The sequence below is a fragment of the Passer domesticus genome, chromosome Z (genome assembly GCF_036417665.1).
Source record: "Passer domesticus isolate bPasDom1 chromosome Z, bPasDom1.hap1, whole genome shotgun sequence".
In the NCBI taxonomy this organism is placed as follows: domain Eukaryota; kingdom Metazoa; phylum Chordata; class Aves; order Passeriformes; family Passeridae; genus Passer; species Passer domesticus.
In genome coordinates, this window is record NC_087512.1 from 40,091,545 (window position 1) to 40,116,395 (window position 24,851).

Consider the following 24,851-nt stretch of genomic DNA (forward strand, 5'->3'; position numbering starts at 1 on the left):
CATCACTTTCATTGAATTCAATGGCACGCTGACATCCAACATATAGGAGCCCATGTGAGTAAAGTGATTTTTTTACAACTGTTTGCTGATCTGGGCCAAATCTGATTATACTGCAGGAAAGATACATATCATTTTATGTATTGCAATTTTCACTATTTCAGTTCAGCTATTGCAGCTCAATTGTTTGTTGTTTTTTTTGAGATTTATAACTAGTATAGGAGAAGTGCAGAAAGCTGGGACCTAAATGGTTCTATAATATATGTCTATGATGGGCTGTCTGTAGATGTCATTAACTTCAATGTAGCAGACTGGAATTTCTGGAGCCAGCAGGACACATTTTGTGATGTCTCTTTCATCTATGTGGCAAAGATTACAGAGACTGTCCCTCACATTGGGCAAAAAAATCTTATTTATTAATAGAGTCCTTGCTATTTTCATACAACTGTTTTACAAATACTTTTTGAAATGCAGAAGTTAAACATGAAAATTAAAAGACACTTGAAAATTACTGATTTTTAATGAACAGAAATTACTCTGATTAAATAGCAGAAACAAGCCTAGCCCAGGATAAAATAGTTGGAAAGGATTTAAAGAGATCATGTAGTTTAGCTCCCCGACCACTTCAGGGCCAGATAGCAGTAAAAACCCAATGTGAATGGCACTGTCCAGAGGTACTGACAGCCGCCGGACATCAACCACCTTTCTAGGAAGCCTGTGACAGTGTTTCACCATTCTCTCAGTAGGGAGGTGCTTCCTAATGTCCAGAGCAGAGAGAAGAGACCAGCACTCCCTCTCCAGGTCTGCTCCCCAGGGAGCTGTACAGAGCAGTGAGGTCACCCCTGAGCCTCCTTCTCTCCAAACCAGACAAACCCAGAGCCCTCAGCCGCTCCTCACAGGATGTGCCTTCCAGCCCTTCCACCAGCTCTGCTGTCCTCCTCTGCCCCGTTCCAGGACCTGCCCACCCTTCTCAGAGTGTGGGGCCCAGCGCTGCACACAGACCCAGGGTGAGGCTGCAGCAGGGCTGAATGCAGCAGGATGATCCCAATCACAGCTGGTGATGCTGTGTCTGATGCACCCCGGGATGGGTTTGCCCTCCTGGCTGCCCAGGCACACACTGCTGGCTCACCCTGAGCTGCTCTGACCAGCACCCCCAGATCCCTTTTGCAGGGCTGCCCTACACACACTCCTCTCCCAGCTTTTACTTGTGCCCAGCTTTACTGCATCCCAGGGGCAGAATCTGGATTTGTTCTTGCTTAATTTCATGCCACTGATAATTACCCAGTGCTCCAATCTATTTCAGATCCCTCTGCAAGGCCTCTTGTCTCTGAAGAGAGTCAGTAGCATCTCCTAGTTCAGTGTTGTCAGCAAATGGCCCTTCAAGTCCTGCATCCAGATCATTGGTAAACTTGTTGACCAGAACTGGTCCCACAGTGAATTCCTGAGGAACACCACTGGTGATTGCTCACTGGGCAGATGCAGCCCCACACACTAAACCCCCTGAAGTTCTGACATTCAGCCAGTTCTTCATCCAGCACACTGTGAACCTGACCATCACAACAGCTTGTCCAGAAGAACACTTTGAGAGACAGCACAAAAAATCTTACCAAAATCTTACTAAATATTACTAAAAAGAAAGAAAAGCCTTACCCACCACCTTCTTTTCATCCACTAGGCAAGTAACTCTATTCTAGATGGGTGTCAAATTAATTAGGCAGGACATTGCTTTCATAATCCCACAATGACTATGCTTGGTGATTGCATTGTCCTTGAAATACCTTTTAATAGCACCCAGTTTGATTTGACAGGCATCCAGTCAAAACACTTGTCCTCTGGATTCATTCAGCAGTCTAGAATTACTGTGCATCCTTTTCCTATGTTGCTGCCTCTTCTATCTCATATTGGATATTGCAGAGCTGTTCACAGGCTCTGGAAAGAAATAATTTTTTTATCATTGCAGACTTTCCAAAGTCCAGGGTGTATTTTACATTTTGAGAGATTTCTTTTTATCTTCTTGCGAATTTCCTTTTCCAAAGAAACCACAGACACAAAACACTCACTGAAAGCATGAAAATACAGTGTGAACAAGATGGAAATAAAGCAAATTATTGTTTTATTAATAAATATCAAATAAGCATAATTTAAGATTATGTTAAAATGGTAATATAAATTTCTTAGAGCCTACATAAGGCCCACAAAAGCTTTTACTTCAGGCTTTCAGCAACTACACTTCTCTTAGAGGAAAATGTGTAATTCCTCTGCTTTCAGAAAATCCTTTGCCTTTCTTATACTTGCATTTAATGCTCATCATTAACAGCTGTTGTGTATAAATATTTACTCTATTTTGTTAGCATGGTATCCAAGGAAATGATGTCTTTGTGATAGTACATTCTAAGGTTTTATGTCCTTCCTCTCCCCAACTAATAACTTTTGAAATTGCTGGACAATTTTTCTGAAGGAGTAGAGGTCTTGGAAAATTCCTTAGCAAGGTCATGAATACAGGCAGCTGGAGAGAGGATAAAGACTAACCAGACATGAAACTGAGCTCAGCTCAAGGCTCATAAGCAGAGAGAACCATACTGTGCTGTTACCACTACACTTCTCTTGTGTATTCCTCTCTTCATATTTTACTGGTGCAATATTACCCTTAACAACCCATTGTCTCTTTCTCATTTGATGTCCAAGGTCCATGAAAATGTGGAAAGAATAGACGTGACTGGAGTCTTTGGAAGACATTTATATAGGACCAAATTCAATCAAAATTTGATGGGTGAAACATCCAAAAATCTCATCTCCAAAGGTGACATACTCCAGCGACTCACTAACAAACTCTTCTGCTGTCTTTGTAATAACACCCAGGTTTTGGTACATTGTCATTGGAGCAGAAACACCATAAGGAATCGCTATTTAAAATTAAAAAGAAAAAAAAAATAGTGTAATGCCATCTAATACTTACATAAGGCACTCTGCAGAATCCCATAGCATCTGACATATTTTAACTGATATTTACAATGGATTAGGGCACTGTATGGAATCAGTGATAGTACTATGGTGAAATAATTTGAAAATTAAAAAAGCTGCATATAGAGGGGAGACAGAGTCACCCAGCAGTTGACTGAGGACAGCTACACAGATTTAGATTTTAAATACAGATTTAGACATCTCAAATATTCTTGAAGAATTTGCTAAAATGAAGGCTAATATGGCAAGATACAGAAACACCTGTATGATAATTACCTTTGCTTTATGCTCTCCTTGTAGTGATTGTAGAAGTGCTTATAAAAGCCTAGATAGAATATAACCAAACCAAACCAAACAAACCATTAGCATAGAAAACTCCGTGCTTTCATTACGTTCAGAAATAAGTGTGAAGATGTCCCTAGCACAAGTGGTCTAACATTGTACAATCTAAGGCCCACGGCAGTGGTGGAAAACACAGAAATGAAGTTTTCCAGATACAGTTCCTGCTGGTGCACCCAGGCGAGGCTGACTCTTTCTCTGCACCAGAAAAGATGGAACCTGGCACTGTCCTGAGCTGGACATGCAACAAGTATTACTGCAGACTGCATGGAAGCTTTGACAGTTTTATGAAAAAGAAGAGATATACACTCCCAAGTCCCACTTATTCTAGCTATTGTTTCATGTGGCTCTGTGCTCTGGATGATCCCTACCATGCCAGTCAGACACTTGCACTTGTTGTTTCTTTTGCACTGAAAAGTGGAGGAAAATGAAACTTGTGCCTTCATTATTTACCTAGTAGCACAACTGACAGACAAATGTTTCAAAGTCAAGTATTTCTGAATTTGGAGGAAAGTTTTAGCTTCAATCTTTTAGATTTATATAAGTTTTTCCCCACACCATGAGGAGTATGCACATACTAACTTTATGCAAATGTTGAGTTTCTTTCAAGACAGATTTTAGGAGTTAGATCTTTGAGAAACAGTCAGAAACTTGATGATGTTGAATTGCTCCTCTGTAATGAAAAATATAAAAAGTCCTAGTAAAAAAAAAAAAAAGACTGTTTTTTGAACCGATCTCCTGATAGTCTTAAAATTGTAACACCAATACATTCATGATATAATGATGACAAGTAAAATAATTTCCCTCCAGGACATTTTAAAAAAAAAGTTACAAACAAACTAACGAAAACAAAAACCAAGCCAAAACAAAAGAACCCCCAAAGTTAAAAGATATCTGAGAATGAAAAAAGACAAGGAGACAACATAATCGTACTAATGTACCATACCACTTGGAAAAAATGTTACGCGAACATTTTTTAAGGATCTAAAATTGTCTGGTTTGAATGAAGTTCAAATTTTGAGCAATGAGGGATTTATATAAAAGGAGAAAAAGTAAATAGAAAACTATACTTTCTTACCAATAATAGCTCTTTTTTTTTTCTGCAATCTAAACTTTAGCTACAATCAAGAAAATATCATTAGAATTTTTTCATTTGAAGGAAACCTGAGCTGATCAAGTTACTTTTGGAGTTTTACTCAAAATCATTCTACACTTTTGCAAGTTCATGGATTCAAATTCAGAGCAAAAATTCAAGGTGAAATCTACAAAGTTAGGCTACTCACCAGTCACCTACCAGAAATTTTATTCTTGGTTCCATAAGCAAAACCTAGCACTTTTGTGCATCTCCAGTTTTAAGTAAACTAGATAAATGAGCATAATGAAATACATCACTTCCCAGACTGAAGACAAATTGTGAGCACTGGTATAATACAATTTAATCACAGGCAAAATCATTCCAAGGATCAGAGATACCCTCAGCTGATTTAATTTACATAGTTTCACTGATTCTTGGTTGTCAGGTAGTGCCAATTTACATTACTTCATTACTTCAATGGAGCAATGCTATTTATATACTGATCATTTGTTACACTGTTACAATGCTTTGATAAACACTTAATGGGGATTTCTTCATAAAACAATGTGAAAGATTTACCTTAGCAACTGAGTACATGATATATAATGGACAAGGGAAAGTACTCAAACCAGAGGACAGATTCAGAATTAGAACTTTCTGACTGAAATTTAATTTAAACAGTTACACTTTACAGGATTATAGTAAAAGGCTGCATGAGCAGAAAACATTTTTTTCCCCAGAAGGCATAGGTCTCCTATTATACTGTCAAGTGTATCTTCAAAAGACCCCCTTTTTACAGTTTAATTTGGTATAAACCTGGCATGAATAATGTCATAAGTGAAAATTAAATGCCTGCCGCAGTCAGAACCATGGGAGCATTGTACATGCAGCTGTATGTACAAAAAAAAAAGTCTGTCATCAGAGGAAAGTTTTTATTCTCCTAAGTAATTGGCAGATCCCCTTTGCTCTTTAGCCAATACATTCTTTTTCCTGCTCCAGGGATCTACTGGTTTAGCTTCCCCATTCACAACTCCCTGTACACATCACTAAAACCCAGCACATTTAACAATGATGAGGAAAAACAAAAAAACCCCCAAAATTAAATATAAGCAATAAGAAATATATTTTTTGCCAAAACTAAAAGCATGTACTGGCCTCAAAAATGCAGTATTTAACAATGTTTTCTAGAAAATCCATCCAAAGAGCCTAACTTGTAGTTTAGGGACCCCAAAATACATGAAGTATTAAAAAGAGGACAGAGATCCTTAATTGCAGAGATGAATTGATGTCTCTGATTAGTTATATGGGTATTTCCAGACTTTGAAAAGCCAAACTACCACTCTTAGAAAAATAGATAATATATTCAAATGCTGTTTCTTGCTTGATTAGGCCCATCAGGTCCTATTCTATTTCTGCCACACATTTCTAACTGGGAACAGGTACATATTTTGTTTTCTGCTGTGTTCTACATTGACAATTTGTGGGAGTTCTTATGTGTATATAATCATACAGCACTAACAGAAGTAGAATATATCTTACTGATTGATAGACTGTGAAGCCCAGAATTTAATTAAAAAGCCTAACTACCACTAAAGGCATTGAAGGTAGAAGCTTAACAAAGTTCAAAGTTATAGAAAAAATACTTTATTTGCACTTGTTTCAAAATAATTTTTGTCAACTATGAGGCAAGTATTTTAAGAATTTTTTTTTCCATTCCCCATCTTCCTGATAGCATTTTTGGACTCACTTATTAACACGTTTTTTCACTTGATCAAGCCATATTTATACAGCTCAAATAGCTAAAATATGGCACATTCAACATTTTGCAAAATATTTTAGAAATGCTTGTGGCCTGAAAATCATCTGAGTTGTCAAAAAATTCCAAAGGTTAGCCTTGCAAGCAGTGAGAGTATTATGTTTATCCAAAGCTTTTCAACAGTTTCTGAACTTCATCATTCTGCAACATGGAATCATAACAGCAAGGAGAAAGTCAGCTCCATATTCTTTTTGCATTTTTACTTCTGCCTGTAGCTAGATCAGAAATTGCAGAAAATCAGGAAAATATATCATTTTTTTCTGCATCCAGAAAGAGCTTTAGGATCTTTTTTGGTGCTAATTATTTTATTATTTTTTCATTCTTATTTTAGCAATAGACTTAATAATGAATCTGATTTTTAAAGTGAAATTAGATGTGTTTCTTCAGGTAAGAAATCAGCTTTTCTTTGTGCTTTTGAAGGGTATTATTGATAGTAAGCCTTAGTACCAAGAAGAAGTCATACTTGCACTATGAATTGTGTAAGCAGTGTGACCTAACTTGTAAAGCGCAGTAGTGAAAAGTAATGCAAATTAATGGCACAGTTTGACAGAATACTTGTTATTTCCTGAATTTATTTTTTTTTCCAGCAGTGTCATTGTGCTCAAGAGGATAGTAGGAGCAGTGTGGGGTTGACAAAGTCTGACAACACAGGTCAGTCACATCAGCTTGGATTAAGAGCAATTTCCAAATAAACAGTGGGAGCCAGGATACCTGGACCTCAGGCATTGTACTGCGAGAAATGGCGAACAGGATCTTAGCAGGAATCCAGACAGAGAGAGAAAAGGAAAATCCAAAAAGATTTAAAGATTATTCGTACCTAACCATGAGAATGCTGGTTAGGAGAATGCTTTCTTCTCTGTAATTTGGAGGAAAGTGAATATTCATGAAACACTGAAAAGGATGTGGTGCAGCAGTGGGGAAAGCAATGCCAGGCACTGCAAAAACAAAAGAGTTTCATTCTGAGATATATGTAAAGTGGGAAATGACAAAAAGAAGAACCTTCTCTCTATCCAGACCGAGAGGGTACAGAACGGTATAAATCTATAGCATTCAGATATTGCAGATATTTCTGTTCTTTTGACACAGAAATAAAATATATCCTAGGAGCACAAAGGTACTTACAGAATTTGCTTCTATTGATTGGTATTACATGATTTATTTTCTTAAGTCATTAGCAGCAGTACAAATTTGGGAAGTAAATTTTGAAAGCCAGAGAAGGACAAACATCTGGTGTTAATTTTCATGTCATTTTTAGAAAGACCTGAAAGGCATGAAAGCCAAGGTTGAGATCTTCTGCTCATGTTCATGTTAACATGCTGCTTGCAAACAGCAGAGCAATACAAATCTTAATCAGAGCTGAAAAGCATAAAATACTAAATGTTCTTGGAGGGGCAGGAACCAACCAAAACTGGAACCAATGGGTAACAATACAGAATTAGGAGACAGTTCCTGGACTTTCTGTCCTGCATTGATACAAAAACATGTTGGCAAATGAGAATTGTGACAAAAACCACAAGTACTGTGCTAAAATTCAAACTGCAGATTTACCTGTCTTGAAAACTTTAATTCTGAAGCAAATCTCCCTGCATACCAAAACAAAAATGCTTTGTGAAATGTTTTAGCTGTTTCAGCTGTAGTGCAAGGATGTGTTTCAACTGAGAAATTGTGTTAAAAATTTTCCAGTCAGTTCTGATCAAAATATTTCACAGGTAATAGAAACAGGTGGGTTCCTTAAATTAACACTGACATTCCTGCTGAAAATCACTGTCTGCTGACGAATGAAATGATAATACACAGAAAAGCTAGTTGGTCCACCTAACATGGGACTGATTTTTTTCTGGTGAAATACATTACAGCCCCAGAACAGATGGGAAGGTGTCACATACTTACCTGGAACAGAAATAATATTGCAGTTGACAAGGTCCAGCAGGAAGCAACGAAACAGTAAATTCATCCTTAAGTGAGAGTTTGATGGAAGCAGCCTGCCTGAGATTCTCTGATTTGGAAGATGACATAAAAACTGAATGAATCCTGAGAGAGGTGCTAGGAAGATACACAATTAGAAATTCTGGCCTTTTCATTGCAAATGATATAGAGGTAAATAACAATAAGGCAATGAAGAACTTGATCACATCCTTAATCCTGTCACTCAGTTGAACCACTGTAAATTAATTCCCCCACAAAGTAAACATTTAAATGAGGTATCCTTTTTCTTTTTTTTTTTCTTTTTCTTTTTTTTTTTTTCTTTTAATTTGGTTGGTTTGTTTGTTTATGTCCACATACTTAAGCAAAGACCCCAAGAAACTAAGTTTTAACAACACTAACAAGAACCCAATATTTTCAGCTGCAGCTGTGAATGGACTGGACCCCATTACACTACAGGGAGTCAGGGGGTCTGCTAATCCCTGTTACAACCAGGTCAGCTGTACTCTCCCCTCTATCACTGGATGCTGCCTGCAGTTTAGCTGAAAACTACCATTCTTCTTCTCTTTCAAGCTCCTCCAAGCATTAAACCCAAATCAAAACATGCTTCTTCAGGCCCAGTTCCTTTCCAGCCCAATTGAACAGTTAATACTTGATTGTAGCAGGGGCAAAATCTGTGCCTTGTTCAATGAATTACCATTCCTCATTGTTACATTAGAAGATGAAATCTACAGAATAATCCTAATTCTTCTATGTTTGGTCCATTAAGGAAATAGCATGGAAGAGGATTATGAATCATTCCAACATTGCTAACTAGTCAGGGAAAATTCAATGTTAAGAATCAAATCTAGACAAAGTGCATTATTCATCTAGTTAAACAAAGTGCTTCTCTTCAAGACCCAGAAGATTGTGAGCTGCATGTGAAGAGAAACACTATTCAGCATCAAGTTTTGTTTTCACTGAAGTCACTGATACTGATGAGGACTGTCTCTGAGGAACAGAAATTTGGACTGTTGCTAAAGCTGTTTCTGTATTATTGCTGTTGTTTCACTTCTTTCACTATTAAAAGGATGACTTTCTTTAAAAATATAAAAAAAAACCTTCCAAAACCCCATCTTTTCACTGTTCCTTCATGAGTCATACCAGATAATGAGCCACAGGCTCATTATGTATACTTGGTTTTAAGCATTGGCTAACAAGTTGTTACAACACATAATTTATACAATGGTCTGTTAAATACACTACAGCCATAAAATACTTGTCAATTAACAGACCTTGATGACTGACCCAGAATACCAATATACAAGTCCTTCAGATCTTTTTCAACGTTTTTGTACACTGAATTTTTAGTGAAATCAGCTTGTATAACCTTCACTTTTTGATCTGTGGCCAGCTCCAGTAACTAAAGAAAAACCCCAAACCAAAGATCAACCAGCCAAGAAAACCTTTTCACATCTACCGAGAAAGAGGGAGAGCTGTAATAAGAGAAACAACCAGATGTCTTGCTAAGTAATGTCCATCGTACATCAAGCAATTGTTTCAACTTTCTTACTCCAAAAAATACAACACAAGGATAAAACTCTCACTCTACCCAGCTGTTTTCAGGAAAATGGCCTGGCAAATATAGGAAGAATTCACTCAATGGAAATCAATGGAATTTTTCTTACAAGACCTAAACAACATTAGGTCTTGTAAGAAGACCTTTAGTCCTTCAGTAAGGTAAAACAAAACAAATTCAGAAATAAGAAACAGGACTTCTTCCCCCTGTTATCATAATATTTATAGATGAACACTGTCAGCATACATTAGAAAAATGAATGTGGATGCCAGATCCCCTACACAAGCACATCTTTGCAGAACAGTTTGAAAGAATTTTGATGGATAAGACAAGCAAGTGGAACTTATCTTTTTACACAAGAGGAGGAGTAAACAAGGATGGATGGAATGCAGCATTTTCTGCATTATTTTTTTTTAACTCCTTGCCTTTTAACACTTGCACTCTCATAGTCTGAATCTTTCTTGGGATTTTGCAGCAATAAAAGGTATTTCAGCGAGGCAGTAGCTTAAATTTTACAAGGTCAATTAGAAGGGAAAGGGAAATGTGTGTGATTTTTCCAATGTCATTTCTATGCAGGAGGGGAGCCCAGCTGTACATTGCCATTTTTTTCAGCAATTGATTTATTGCTGTTCATATTTTCAATGCAGTTTCATGAGGAAAAGAAGTAGAAACTCTTATTTACTCATATTTAAAGGCAAGGCCCTCCTTTAAAAGGGCCCAATAAGGACTCCTCTAACTAGATGTTCACATTGTAAATTTTGCTACTAACCCACTTTCAACTTTTATGGGCAACCTGAAATCCAGATGAAGTTTGCTGAAAAAGTGACAGGCAAAGCTTGGAAATGTCAACAGACTATCAGATTGCAGGCTGTCTGCAAGTGGCAGGAATTCAGGTGCACACTCATGGCAAAAAGTGCACATGGTTTTTGGCAAAATATCTCTTGCTGGTTTGCATTCTGATTTTATCATACAGAAGACAGAGAGCATTGCCTGGAATAGTAGTAAGACTTGCTGAATCATTACCCAGAAATTTTGTCTCATCCTTTGCTGCTTATTCACTAAGAAAAGGCCTTGTGCCAGCTCCTGTGGGAGAGCAAGGATGCAGAAAGCTGGCTTTGGGTCCAGCAGGCCAATTTGCAACAAATCAGAACCTCTGTTGGAGTGGAGGAAGAGATAAAGTTGCTCCCTTCCAGTTGTTCCTCTTTGCCCCTCAAAGCTCTTTGCAAACTGCAAGTTTTGACCACCTTCATTCAAGTAATGAAGTTTGAGGAAACGGCAAGCACACTGACTGCAGATCTGAAAAGTGGGCTGCATCTTGTGTGCAGTTTTAGAGGACATCTGTCTCCATGACAGAAGAAAGGAGGAAGGACTGCCCTTTTTCTTGCCCTCTTTCTAAGCTGCAGTTCTGTGTATGAAAGGGACAAAACATCCTTTGAACCTTCAACCTATAAAAGCAACTCTAGTGGCAAATGACCCCGTCATGGTCCCAGGCTAGGCGAATGGTGAAACTATAAATAAAAGGACATTGTGAGTGTAGATGCAGTGAGTGGGAAAGAACAGAGCAACAGCTGGAGCAGACACCTACAGTGACCTTCTGTTTGAAGAGCTCTATAAACAAAATGAGATGGTCTTAAACAGTATAGTGATGTTGTGGCCATCTTTCTCATGGGCAATCAGAAGGGCAGCCAAAACTAGAGCATAAAAATGAGGATCAAACAAGCCATTTGGACTTTCTCTGCAACTCCTTGTCTGTAGAGAACTGTAGGGCTGCAACCAGCACTGTCAGCCAACAAACAAGTACTCCAGATGGCTTTCTTCCATCTCTTATAAGAATAAACCAATATATTAAAAAACAATAAAACTCTCATGCTGACAAATGAATTACCCAGGGATAGCTCTTCAGAAAATTACAGCAATTCTGCAAAGGAGAGAGCCAAAAAACAATTTCCAATGTTTCTTATGTCTCTCCCTCTCTGTGACAGATTTATGATAGTCTTTGAACATACAAGCCATTACATCTCTGTTTAAAAGTCCTAAGTGTCCTAGAAGTAAAAAGCCTAGCTTTTCAAACACCAGGACAGGTTATTTTCTTTTTTCTTTTTTTTTTTTTAATATTTTATTTTATTTCAAATAATGGAGCAGAAATTAATTTAAGGAAAATTAAAAGTGGAACCAAGTTGGTTAATTCAATATGTTATAAAATATATTGCTAAGACTTTTACATCTAACTCCTTCTGACCTTAGACCACTTGGGAATCTGCTGTCAGATAGGATAATGTGCTGCTTTTTGAAATTTACCAAAAAGATAATAAAGGACAGCTGAATGAATTAGCATCTTCACAGGTCTTTGTGGGAGTAAGGTATATTTTGTCCTGGGCTGTGTCGGTTCCTTTCTTATTCAGTACTTAATTCTATATTAGCGGACATAATTTCTGTATAGTTTCCTGCATCACCAAATCCAAATTCATTAACTGTGTGCTCTGCTAATCTAAAGTGCTACAGCTGTATTTTCATTGTATCTTATATTTCATTAAAAAAATACTTGTTTCTACTGAAAAACCACAAAACCTACAAAAACAAATAAAAAACCAAAAAAAAAAAAAAACCCAACCAAAAAACCCAAAAAACCACAAACCAATGCCAAAACAGCCAATCAGAACAAATAAAAACCAAAAATCCCTATCAAACCCTACAAACCACCACCACAATTATGCTGAGGAATTTTGTATCTCGTAGAAGTGGCTTTTTTTGTTTGTTTGTTTATTTGGCTTTAACAGCAGTATGGTACAGATCATGAACATATATATGGATCCTAATGCATTATTTTGCAAAACAGGACCTAGCTCTGTCTGTACCGCTTGCTCAGGAAAAATAAGCAGAAGAAATGAAACAGGACTGCAATTAGTAGCATTCCATAATTTCTAATCCCCTGGTATTGTGGTTTGATCAATGTTTCACAACTACAGTACTAAATGTGTTAAATGAGCAGTATACCTATGCTAGCAATTCTGTCTGCCCTGTGTAACACCTACTTTGGTATTTTTTTATCTCATTTTAAAAGATATTTCCAGTCTGAATGAATGGAAATCTGGTTTTCAGTTCCAGCGTGTCTTTGGAGAAATGTTTTTCTTACCATGGATTTCTGTCGGCTGCAGCTCTGAGTGCTGTTCTCAGGCACACCTGTGGCCCACAGAACTTGGAAAGCCAAACATTGAGATGTCTGTAATTACCCACAGTTTAGACTCTTCTAATTTATAGCTCTCAGTATCCAAACAGATGTGGCAGTATAATTAGGCAAATAATGCAATCAGCTTGAAAATGGAGCAAGTCTTTTCAATATACTGTCCAATGGACTGCAAAAAAGTATTGTGTAGATATTCAAAAAATGAAAAAAGAGTAACGTGTCCAGAGCTCCCTGCTAGTTTTAGTGCATTAGATACTCTATGCTTTTCATTGCTGTATTTTTCTCTCTTTCCTTTTGTTTGAGCCATCTACTTGTTATTAAGATACTAATTTCCAATCTGACACAATAAATAACAGCTGACTCACTCTGGATTTCAGCTAAAACTTGCTGAAAACAATTGAAATACTTCTCTGGGATTTGCCACCTATTTCAGCAAGTTGTGGGAAAGTCTGTGACCACAACCAGGTGGAACAGTGTCTAAACCTCATCAGTGTAGCCTGACTTCTGGGGTCACACAACACAGCTCCCCACACCTTGGATTACATGGATAACACTGCTGCTGTCAGTGAAGCTTGGAGCTGTCACTGAACAACTGAAAAGCCATGGGTGTGTGCAGAAGGTGTAGGAGTGTTTGCAGGACAGGCAAGTCCTTCATTACATGCTGCTACACAGTGCAGTGCAGTACGGCCTCAGTTAGGAGTTAGGAAGGCGTCCAGTGGGTGGCCTTGTACTCAGTCATAGTGTGGAGGAATTTACAGCTTTCCTTGTCAGACACCCCTTGCTTTCCAAGGGAAAATAAGCAAACAAGCCTACCAGCCCCACAGGAAAAAAAAAAGAAAAAAAAAAGAAAAAAAAAAAAAGAAAAAAAAAAAGAGGGAGAGAGAGGCATGTTGGATAGGAAATTTCTGGGTCCATTCCTTGATTTTGTTAGCTGCAGGTTAAAAATTTGCAGACTTTTTCACCCAAGTCTGCCACACCCCCAACAGATGTGCTGCTCACTTAGGTAAGTACTCTGGACCTGATACTCTGCTGGACTCAGCTGCTAAGCCTTCTTAAAGGCAAGTCTTCCCAACTTGTATAGATATAGTCTTGGGTTGACACACAGGTTTAAACATGTAAATCAAGTAACCTGCTGGATAGAAGCCATGTATAGAAAAAGAGACAGTGGAACGAATTATTTTCATTCTAGCAATCTGTAAAGTTAATGGAGGATAAAAACTCATTTGACTCCTAAATAAATTCTAACTGTCAATCTTAAAGTATTTATACAAGACATTCACCAGGATTAATGGTTAATTTCCTTTGAAGAAAAGAAAGGGAACATTAATTCTAAAGGCACTCTATTTAGCTGTTTCATCAAGAGCCAAATGTAATTTGAAAGCTTAAAAACCCAACCAACCAACCCACCAACCAACCAAAAAACAAACCTGGTACTTTGATTTCGTTTTTAGTCCTCCTATGCTCTGTTCCAAGAACAACTTTAACGGTAACCTGTTTATCTATACTTACAGATTTTTAAGGGCAGATAAAGACAGTGAAGAGTACACATTCACTTTTTTCAGCCCATTACACTCTTTGAAAGAAAGCATATATTTTTAGAGTGATCCACATCGAGAAGAGTTCAAGGGACAGAGTAATATAAAAAAGTTTTTAGTATTGGAGAAAGACTTGGAGGTACAGCTGTAGCAATATCCAGCACCCTGCTGTGCTAGATGGGAAGGGAAAAGATTTGCAGATCCCTGTAAAGCCTGCCTGGCAAATGGGAGGATAATTTTGAGACAAATGCTTAGCAAATTCAGTTTTTCAAAAGCTCTCCTTATCATCACTATAATTAATCCTCTTCTTGTCAGGTACAAGAGAGGAATATAAAATTGTTAAGAAACAGAAAGGCAAGAAGAATCTTTCCACTTTCTACAGTTTTGCAAAAACAGCAATAATGAATTTTGAAATAATTTTCATTCACCTGTCACTTGCCTAATGGATAAACAAGAGAGGTTAAAACCAGGCCAAAAAATAACCAGTCTTCTTGAGACTTCGAGAATATTTCCTTCACTGTATAATCTTGGACTCTTACAAGAAAAATATACAGGACAAAAATCAAATCCCAATAATATGAAAAACTAAAAATAATTTGAGCCAACTTCAAATGAATGAAAGTCTTCAGGGAGTGAAAATCACATTAAATTTCTCTGAAACACATTTTTATTTTTACTTTTGTTTGGGTTTGGGAGCCTAGTCATGTTGCTGGCTTTCCAGTCATTTTACAGCAACACCTTCCATCATCATATTTTTTTCCTGAGGAAGTACATTAAGCCTATTGAATTGAAGGCCCAACAGCTAAAAAATATTTGGATTTTATTATTTTATTGAATATAAATTAGATCTGATTCAGGTTTGATGGATAAATTTTAACTGCTTTTTTTCTTATTTTTAACTAGATGCAAATTTAAAAGAAATAAATATAAAAAAATCAAAGGAAATAAGGTGAATTACACACATAAATACTTAAAATAGAGTAAAAAAAAAGTGCAACCACAATTCATTGGCAATAGCTGGAATTCTATAGCTGCAAACACTGTTTAACATGACGATCCGTTTATGGTCGGTTTGGCACAACCATTTGCAGAACAAATACAGAATTGTTTTCTCCTGATTTTCTGAGGCCCCCCATTCCCATCAGATTTTTAGGCAAAGTCAGAGAAAGGACTATGGCCCCAGTTTTTGAAATTAAGTTATTAACAATTGTCAGCTGAGCATATAAAGAAAGATAAAACTAAAACTAGAAAAATGCCTGTAAGAGAAAGGAGAAAGAGAGCTGAATTAGCCATCACAAAACATAAAGCTTATATCATCTGAAAGAACCTTCTGATTTGCTTAGAAGAAGAAATAATTGCCAAAGGCCATCCACTGAAATTCTATTAATTTCTGTAGCTGACTCGCTTCAACACCTTCTCCGTAAAACTATTTGAGGAAACAGTTTGTTCTGTTGGGTTTTCATGAGACCATGCAAAGAATGTTAAGAAATAAGGACCTTTGCTCAAAAATTTTCTCCATCAAGAGTACAAGAGGATATTGCCCTGCTAAAGGCATGAGCCACAATCATTTGCATTTTCAGCCTTTCTCACAGTTCTGTGTTGTGTAGGTCCTCTAACATAATTGGTCAGGGCTCCATGAACACCTGCACAGACTTGGGTGCTTTGTGGTTTCAAAAGTCTGCTTTAAGTACTCCACTTGAAGCTCTCAAGTAGAGAACTATAATTGCCCACATAGTGGTAGATTTTCCATTGTCTGTAAGGAATCTGACTCAAGGTATTTTCATTCAGTGATATGGTCTCTGTTTCCAGGGTCACTTGCTCCTTTCTGTCATTTGTAGGTGTTTGCACAGGGATTGTTTAGACTTTTGCATCTTTAGACCCAAGACCAATTACCAGCCATGTAATACTCAAAATAAAAAAAGTCCTGCTTCACTGGACTTCTCAGTATCATATATTTGCCTCTGTATGTCAGTTGATAGAAAACCCCCTTCTAAAACTTAACTATAAAAGGATTCTTACTGCTAAGGTTGCATTGTATTTCACCTAAAAGCACATATTATAAAAGTGCTACCTATCAGGTGAGAGGAACCTCTCTTGCTGCTGTGCACCAGACTAACCAGAAGTCAAGGCAAAGGAAGTCTCTAGTCTCTTTTGACTAGTCTCTGACTAGTCTCTTTTGCTTCCTCACCCACACAGAAAACGTGTATCTTTTCCAGAAACAGGTTTTGTAGGACACTGTAATTACCATGAGATACAAACAGACCCTCAAGCAAACAAAAATAATTGTGCTTAGAATTCCCTGGCCACCTGCAGGAAAGATTAAACCTGGCTTAACATTTCAAATGACAGTAACTTTTAGTGTTGATGTCTTTAGCACAAAGAATTTTCCTAATATACATAGGCTTTGATGTTAAAGAATGGTGTTTCCCTTCACAGTAAAGAATAAGCACAGGCTTCCAGCCAGTCTGTAATGGGAAGCTGTATATGTTAGGAAATCCTGACGCCCAGTGGCAAAGGACTAAAATGCTTCTGAGACTCAGTCTGCCTAAATGTAAGATCGTTATTAACAACTCCAGGACCTCAAAAATGCACAATTAAAAACTTCAAACCTACATTAAATGAGTATTACATCCCTCTGCATTTTCTAGCATGTTTTTGCAGCTCAGTCTGAATTGATTTTTTAAACAATAAATCTCCATGAAAGGCAAAATAGGTTTTAAATTCAAACCACGACTGCTGCTGTATATGACTGCTACATTTACCTTGACAAATTCACTATATTCTACATGGGTCATTAGATCTAATAATTTTAAATCCTTGTTAATGCTTTGTGGAATCTTTAGTTGCCTACAGTAATCTTCAGCTTCCTAGAGAAGAGACCCTTCTCTAGGACTGTACTGATATGATCCATGTTTCACCTTTTGTCTTTCTTTAACTGTATCGTAGGGATTCAGAACTGTAGGGTCCCTACGAATCAAAAACTCGTTCTGATTCAAATGTTTCAACCCTGCTTTTGGTCCAGCAGACCAGAACTGAGATGGCAGAGCAGGATGATGTAGCAATTTTTCTGCTAGCTCTGCATGCTCTGTGCAATGCAAGGAGAATAGCAGTATTTCCAGGAATAAATCCAAGATCAAGTGGAGAAAATAGAATACTTTGCAACCAGGGCAGGAAAACTCAGATCATATTTAACAGGTATTATACTGCTATAATACTACACAGAAATTCAGGACAATACACAAATATTTAAGATTCGAGGAGCCGTTTAATTAGGAAATGAATTAATCTTAGATGAATGAGGTCTGTCTCAAAATGGTCTGCTGAAACACTGATTGAACACAAGCACTGGCCTGACTTATAAGAGAGTGATGAACTATTAAAAGTAACAAGAATGGTGACCACATGAGCCAAAAGCACACCCTGCTTATGCCCTGACATCACATGAGAAGCGTGAAGAGGCCAAACCATAAATCTCAGAATATGCCATGGCCTTGTCCAGTATGTCTGAAGTGCTACGTCAGTAACAGATGATAAAGCACATCTGCAGTTACTACACCACAAAAGCAGAACAAACAGTACTACATCAGTACCTGAAATACTAATCCTTGAGTAGATATGACAGACAAGCAGCAGACTCACAGATGACTTACTTTTGTTTCTTCCTGGAAGTCTGGTGAGTTTAAACCCTATCAGCCCAAGAACTCATGGACTCAAGTGTAACAGAAGCCTGGCTTTTCGAGTACATAGAGCAAACCAGATCCAAAATTCCTGACATCACAGCAGTCAGTTAAAAGGTGAGGGTCTTCATCATCAAGAAGGTCAGTCATTCAAAACAACTCATCTACTCAAAATACATGTAGAAACTTCAGGGAAGCCTGGATATTCATTCAGAAGAGGATAAACTCGAGTTCCACATCTGCTTGCCTCTCAATACAAGCTTGTGAAACAAAAGGTGTGTGTTCTGGCATCAACAAAGTAGTGTTCTGAGACCTCACGGCTGCCAGCTTCTTCATACAGCCCCAGACAGCTTTTGAGCTTAAGAGACTTTGCAGAGTCCTGTATTGAGGCATAAACCTTGGAAACTAGAGTATGGAACCTGCAGTTACTGTAATCTCTCTCTGGACCTCAGCCTCCTGAATTTTATCCTACCACCTACTGGGATCTCTACATAAAACTAAACAGAGGAAACCACATTCCACTAGCCTTCCAAAACACAAAACCAGCTCTCCTTAGAATCCTGTATCATATGCTACCAAATGTGGAGACCTTAAATCAGCTGTGACTCATCATCCTGAGCTGCCTGAGCTCAGGACATCAGAAAGAAATTCATCCCTTGACATCAGAACTCATACTCTAGAAGACTGTGCCCATCAAACAAAGTTTGCCTTCACATCAGCACATAACTCCAGAGGAACCTACACCAGAAGAATATCAGTGAATTTTGTATCCTGACATCAGAGCAGCAAGACAGCAGTGCTGAGCCAGAGCCTCTGAAGGCACACAAATATTAAAACAGCAGGATCAGATTTATTTATCTACAAGCCACACACAAGTGTGTGCTTCTACTTCAGCCAGCAAGACGATGTGCCAAACTATGAGCTCATGTGGTGTGGGCTTGGGATCTGTCCCACAGAGCAGTAGCTGAGCACAGCTTCAACCTAAGGGACCACCTGGAAAGGATGGTACATCTCAGCACGGAGAAAGATGGCTTACAGTCATCCCACAAATGCCAAAAATAATGAACAAATGTTCCACAAAATCTATCCGCCTCTAGCCAAGTTTAAAAAAAAGGACAGCAGTGGGTTTACTCTTTCTTACGGCATAATGCAGCCATTCACATGTTATAGCTGGCCATTTAATGGGATTTACTCTTACACAACCCGTACAGCACAAACAAAGCAGAACAATGACAGAGGCTGCAATCTAGAAATTCACTGGTTCTTGCAGCCTTCACATGGATAAAATATCACCAGGTGCTCACACAGAAAATTAGTTCAGCTGCATAAACAGAGGACTTCACCCAGAGACATGATAAAAATATTTAGGCATTTCTGATGCCTGCTCTCCCTGTATTGATCCCATCCCATTCCTCCTGACCTATGTATTCATCAGACCCTTCCCATTTACTTATTAATACTGCAACTCAGTGAGTAGACAGGCGACAGCATTTTCCCTTCTCTCCCATGGGGTTTTTTTCACAACTACACCAAATGTTAAACTCTAATAGCTGGTATTTGTCTTTGAGGGTTCTACATTCAGTGTTCTTTCAAAGGTTTCAAAAGTTATTGTATTGCAATTCTCAGCATAAGGTAGTCATAAGGTATCTAGGTATTCAAACAATGCATAATGAAAAGACTAGTGCAAAAATCTTGCAAATCAATTTAAGAATTTTTTTTCTTTTCCTGTGAAATATATCTTATAATCTATGAGCAGAAGGCATCACATCTAAACTCTTGCACGTTACAGGATGTTCTTTGTCACTTAGTCACCTCAGCCCTGAAGACACCAACTCTTGATTCATTGCTGTTTAGTTTCTAGAAAGGGAGGCACTTTAGAAAGAAGACACCAAGGAGAAAATGTACTGCTCAGTCACAATCAATAACAGCAAGGCTGGTACAACACAATACAATGCCAGCCTGCCCTCAGTGCTGACTACCATGGGTTAATGAAAGGTACTGCTACAGTGACTCTGCACAGCAGCAGCTACAGGGACAGCACAGAGATCCTCTTCCTCTTGCTGCCTCCTAGAGCTCCTGATTCTGAATTAAACCATTAGGATTCCTTATGCTTTCCACAACTGGTAGCTTATATTAATTTATACAAGTTTCTCCCTTATTCGTTATTTCAGATAAAACTTTCAATATGTGTTTGCAAGTGTAAATGCTACAAAACTACATTTTGTTTGTTAATACTGAACCAGCCCATTGCAGATTAGCTGTGAAACTGGGAGAAAAGGGACAATTTAGGAGACTTCATTCTCTGGACAGACAATAGGGCCTCTTTTGAATCACTCATTTTATTTCCCTGGTTTGATGAGACCACTGAGGCCGGAATGACTTTCCTCTGAAATGCACCACAGGTTTCCTTTCAGAATCTGATTAAAGCTATGTGGTTATACAGGACAGAAAGATTAGGATCATATTTGTCGCAGTAGCTTTGAATTCCAGAATAACTTTACTAATTTGAAGACACTGATTGTCATTTTGTTAAGGTAAAATGAAAGGTAGATCTAATCTATTGTGGTATTTTACCTGAAGGAATATGCTTTTCCAATCCCATCTCCTGCTCCTGTGACCACTGGAGAAAGCAAAAGGGATATGGATTACATTTGGATCTCTGGTTTAGCTTCTTCTCTCTGAATTGTTTCACCTTCATCATCTGCATTTCCTGAATGATACAACCTAAATGTATCCACTGAAGAATATAACCAGTCTTCTATTTTTTTTTTCTTTGTGACCTATGCATCTCTTAGTTCATTCAGCACATTCTGTCTTTAAAGCAAATCTCTTCCCAAGGTAGTCCACGTGGTACAGGAGTGTTTCAGTGGTGTCCACAAGCAACAAGTCAATTGCTGAAGAGCTGGCAGAATTTTCTTCCATCTATGTATTTTCACAAGTTCTGTTTTGCAAGATTTGAATTTATATACTGGTGGCAGAATGGTAAGAGATAAAGACTACCTGAAACTGATACAACAATTTCTCACACAAGGTTTCTGTCTGTAAGGAAAGCTCACATCAAACTTGCCACCACCTATAAAATGCTCTTCTTTCAGAGCCATACTGCACAGTTTACTTTCAGATTTAGTCTTACTGTGAAAATAAACATATCCTGGCATTTATAAAGTATCCTGAACTTTTAAACTCTGCATATAAATACCAAAGAGGAACTATAAAAATAAAAATTCTTAACACCTTAGAAACACAGAAGAAGTAACATAGCAAAGCACCAAAGCAGTTCCAAGGTAAACCTGGTAAGTTCTAGAGCAAATTAAAAACTAGTCAATATAAAAAATTGTGGATTAAGGACTTCTGAGAGAGACACAGAAAACAAAGTGGTTTTGACTGGTTAGGTGTTGCCAAGAGAAGAACAATTACTCTCTCATTTCACAGGGAAATGAAATCCCAGTGAAGAAGCTGTAGGTATTAAGTTTCCTAACAGACCTGTAGATGAAAAGTGAAGAGTCTATTGAGAAACAAGCTTCCACATGCCAACTTTAATTTTCATGATTTTCAGAATCTCACGTACCACATGACAACACAAATTATCTGAGCCTTAAGAATTTTACTGGGGCCAGAAGACTTTGTTTATAAAAACACAGCAATAAGGTCAATTGAAAGAAACAAATCTTCCAACCTTAAGTGAAAAGAAAGATTTTACACAGGAAGTTCCACATGCTGTTCCTCATCTCATACACAGAAGGGAGGTCTTTGCCTCACTTAAATCAAAATGAGACCTATGCAATGTCTTAGAAGTGTGTGGTATTCAGGCAGGTCTTCTATAGGAATGGATTTATTTTATTAATCCACTAGGAGATGTGGCAGTTAAACATATATTTGATAGTTAATTATATATTTAATTGATGTATTTTAAATATGTAATAATTTTATATATTTAGTCCTATCAAGTCTAATGCAGGAAAAAGGAATCAAACACAAGTCTACTGTTCAGGTAACTTCTTAACAACAAGCTACCATCAGCAACATCAGCAGCACCTGTTCATCCCTGCTTTACACTGATCATCTAACAAGCTTAAGAAACACATGAATGATCAATAGGAAGAAGCAGGTTCTTAAGCTCTGTGCTATTCTACAAGAATGCATACTATCTTAATAAACACTGCCAACCTTCAGCCTTTGAAGATTTAGACTGAAGTAAAATTAGTTCATTAATGGTATCATTAAGGATAGGTGAGCAACTTGGAAAAGAATACAATGGAGCAACATTGGCAGGAACAAGAAAAGTTGCTTTGAAAACTGGAGAACATATGCTAGACATAAACTAGCAGCTTCACATACCGGAAAACTGAGGATCTGGGCAATGCTACCAAAATAAAAGCATTTGCAGCAGAGAGAAAACAGCAGAAGAAACAACAGGGAGAGAATTCACATCTACACACCCTGTTACCAGTCTGACCAGTTTTCTATTCTCCCCAAGTACACAAAACCTTCAGGTTCATAAACCCAAAACTTTATGAGAAAAGAAAAAGGAACCAAGCAAACCATACATATCAGAAACTGTGTTTCATTCTGAAGGAACAGGGTAAAGAAATGCAAGGAAAACCATTCTTGGTTAGTTATGTAATGATCCACCACCCAATTACAAGCAGAAAGTGAAGCAGTTTCCTCTACCTGCATGTTCTCCCATTGACCAAAAGAAAACCTAAGGCAAAGAACTTCAGATATATGGAAAAAGGTCTCTCATAAATCTGATGCATTTTATCAGAGTACAGAAACAGATCAGACCCCCAACAAGACTGAGTAGCTGATACTGGAACACTTCCATGGTGAGAGAAGGTAGTGAGCTTGTATGAATCAGACACTCTCTGCATGGAAAATGTTTCTTTCCAGCACACTGTTCATCTCTGAGCCTTGGCAGAGAAGTGAGAGGATGAATCAAGTCACATGATTTCATTTTCCAGGAAAAGTCCAGGATTTAGATTAGGATAACATCACTACATTACACCCACATTTGTAAACTATTGAGAAAATCCAAACTAAACAATGATTTCTGATGTTGGCCTCAGGGGAAAGGTTTCACTCCTTTTCTGGAAACTATACAAACCCAAAAAACTAATTTTATCATCATTGTTTACCATTCATAGAGACTGGAGATGGATCTAAACCAAACCTTTGAAAAAGAATACCCCAAACAGAGATCAACACTACTTCTTACAGTGAGGAGTTAAATTGTGGTCCAGACAATTCTAGGACAAATTCACACTGAAACCAGAAAAAAGATTTATCATGTTACATTACTGACACCTTCAGACAGAAACCTACACTTGTGCAGATGCTTTACAAGAGAACGTCTGAATCACATGGAAGGTAGCACTAGATTATCTGTAACAAGAAGATAAAAATCATTACTGTCTTACCTTAACAACAACCCAGCTTCCTCACACTAAAGCTGTCTTAATTTTCCTCTCAGTGTTCACCTCATAAGTAAGCCAGGCCAAACAAATAAAAAAGGTTTGAATATTTACAGAAGTATTTACAATCAATCACGAATAACCCAAAAAAATCACTCTGTTCAAGGAATAATTTAAGTTTGAAGAGGTATCACTGTTTTCTACATGTAAAAAATAATGCTGAATACCTATTTTAAATTAATGTCCCAAAATTTAAAAGAATCCCGTTTATTTGATGATGGAATCAAAACACAATCTTTCACAGCTGTCAGTCTTCTATTCTGCACTTCCATGTTCTGTTTCCATTTTCTGTGGTTGGTAATAAGTCTCAGGTTTACAGAGCATCATGGGCCAAACATAAGTACATTAGGCCAAGATAGTGAGAAGAAAATTAATAAATCCTTAAGAATGTGAAGAATTATTCAGTCTAAATGGTTGTTTTTGTTTTTGTTTTTGTTTTTTTTTTGAGGTAAGTGTTTCTTTGCCTCTCTGACTTCCACAGGAATCACTGCAAGAAATTTACACAGTGAATGGGTAGAAAGTCCCTTGGGTGACCACATTTTCTCACTTAATTACAGCAAAGTCACTGCTAAAAAATCCCCACAAAATTTAGAGCATGAACAAATCAATGCACAGGACAATATTTTTTTTTTTCTAGTCCAGCAATGATTTTTCTTTTTATGCTTCCTTGTAAATATACCCTGACACCTGTAATGCTATGAATGTCATATTTAAAACCTTAAGTTCATTAATATGAAATCTGTAGAAAAGTAAGCAGCTGTATCCTAAAAAATAAGTTTTAAGTTTCCATCTTATTAACTGAAAGACACAATTATTGACATTCTGGATGAAACAGCCATGCAATTTCCCAAATTCTAATATGGTCAAGCCCATATTGACAGAATTTTAATCAGCAAATTTACAGAAATAAACAGTATCTCAGATATAGAGGAAAACAGAAAGGGACTGAAGCTGAGTTTCATTGAGAAAGTATGTAAGCAATTGCAAGTATTTCATATAGTACCTATTTTTGTTATTCCTAGATTTATTTTTTAAATTATTCTGAGTAACACTGTCATAAAGACTATGATTACCAGGTCTGTATTTCAGGTGAGAAATCTAAGTCTGAAGGACTTCAAAAACATTCTGTGAACAAGAAATTAAATAAATCACTTCACTATGGTACAGAATGAGCTAAATAATCTACTTGAAGTATACTAAAGGAGTTAATCATATAAAAAGCAAATACTAGTGTTGTTCATGTGCTTGGGACAATTTAATGTGTCCATCCACAAAAAAAAAAAAATTAAAAAAAAAAGTAATCCAAACAAAACAC

At 37.4% G+C, this 24,851-nt stretch overlaps 1 protein-coding gene across 1 annotated transcript; it reads right to left on the reverse strand.

Annotated features, from left to right (window-relative positions):
- Window positions 1-617: 617 nt before the first annotated feature.
- Window positions 618-24,746, reverse strand: HSD17B3 (hydroxysteroid 17-beta dehydrogenase 3). The gene is given in 9 exon segments (XM_064405242.1): window positions 618-2,900; window positions 4,376-4,415; window positions 4,952-5,033; window positions 6,016-6,050; window positions 8,071-8,113; window positions 8,858-8,924; window positions 9,399-9,513; window positions 17,307-17,473; window positions 22,737-24,746. Coding segments are annotated over 9 exon segments (999 nt in total). The 5' UTR covers window positions 23,020-24,746; the 3' UTR covers window positions 618-2,733.
- Window positions 24,747-24,851: the final 105 nt, after the last annotated feature.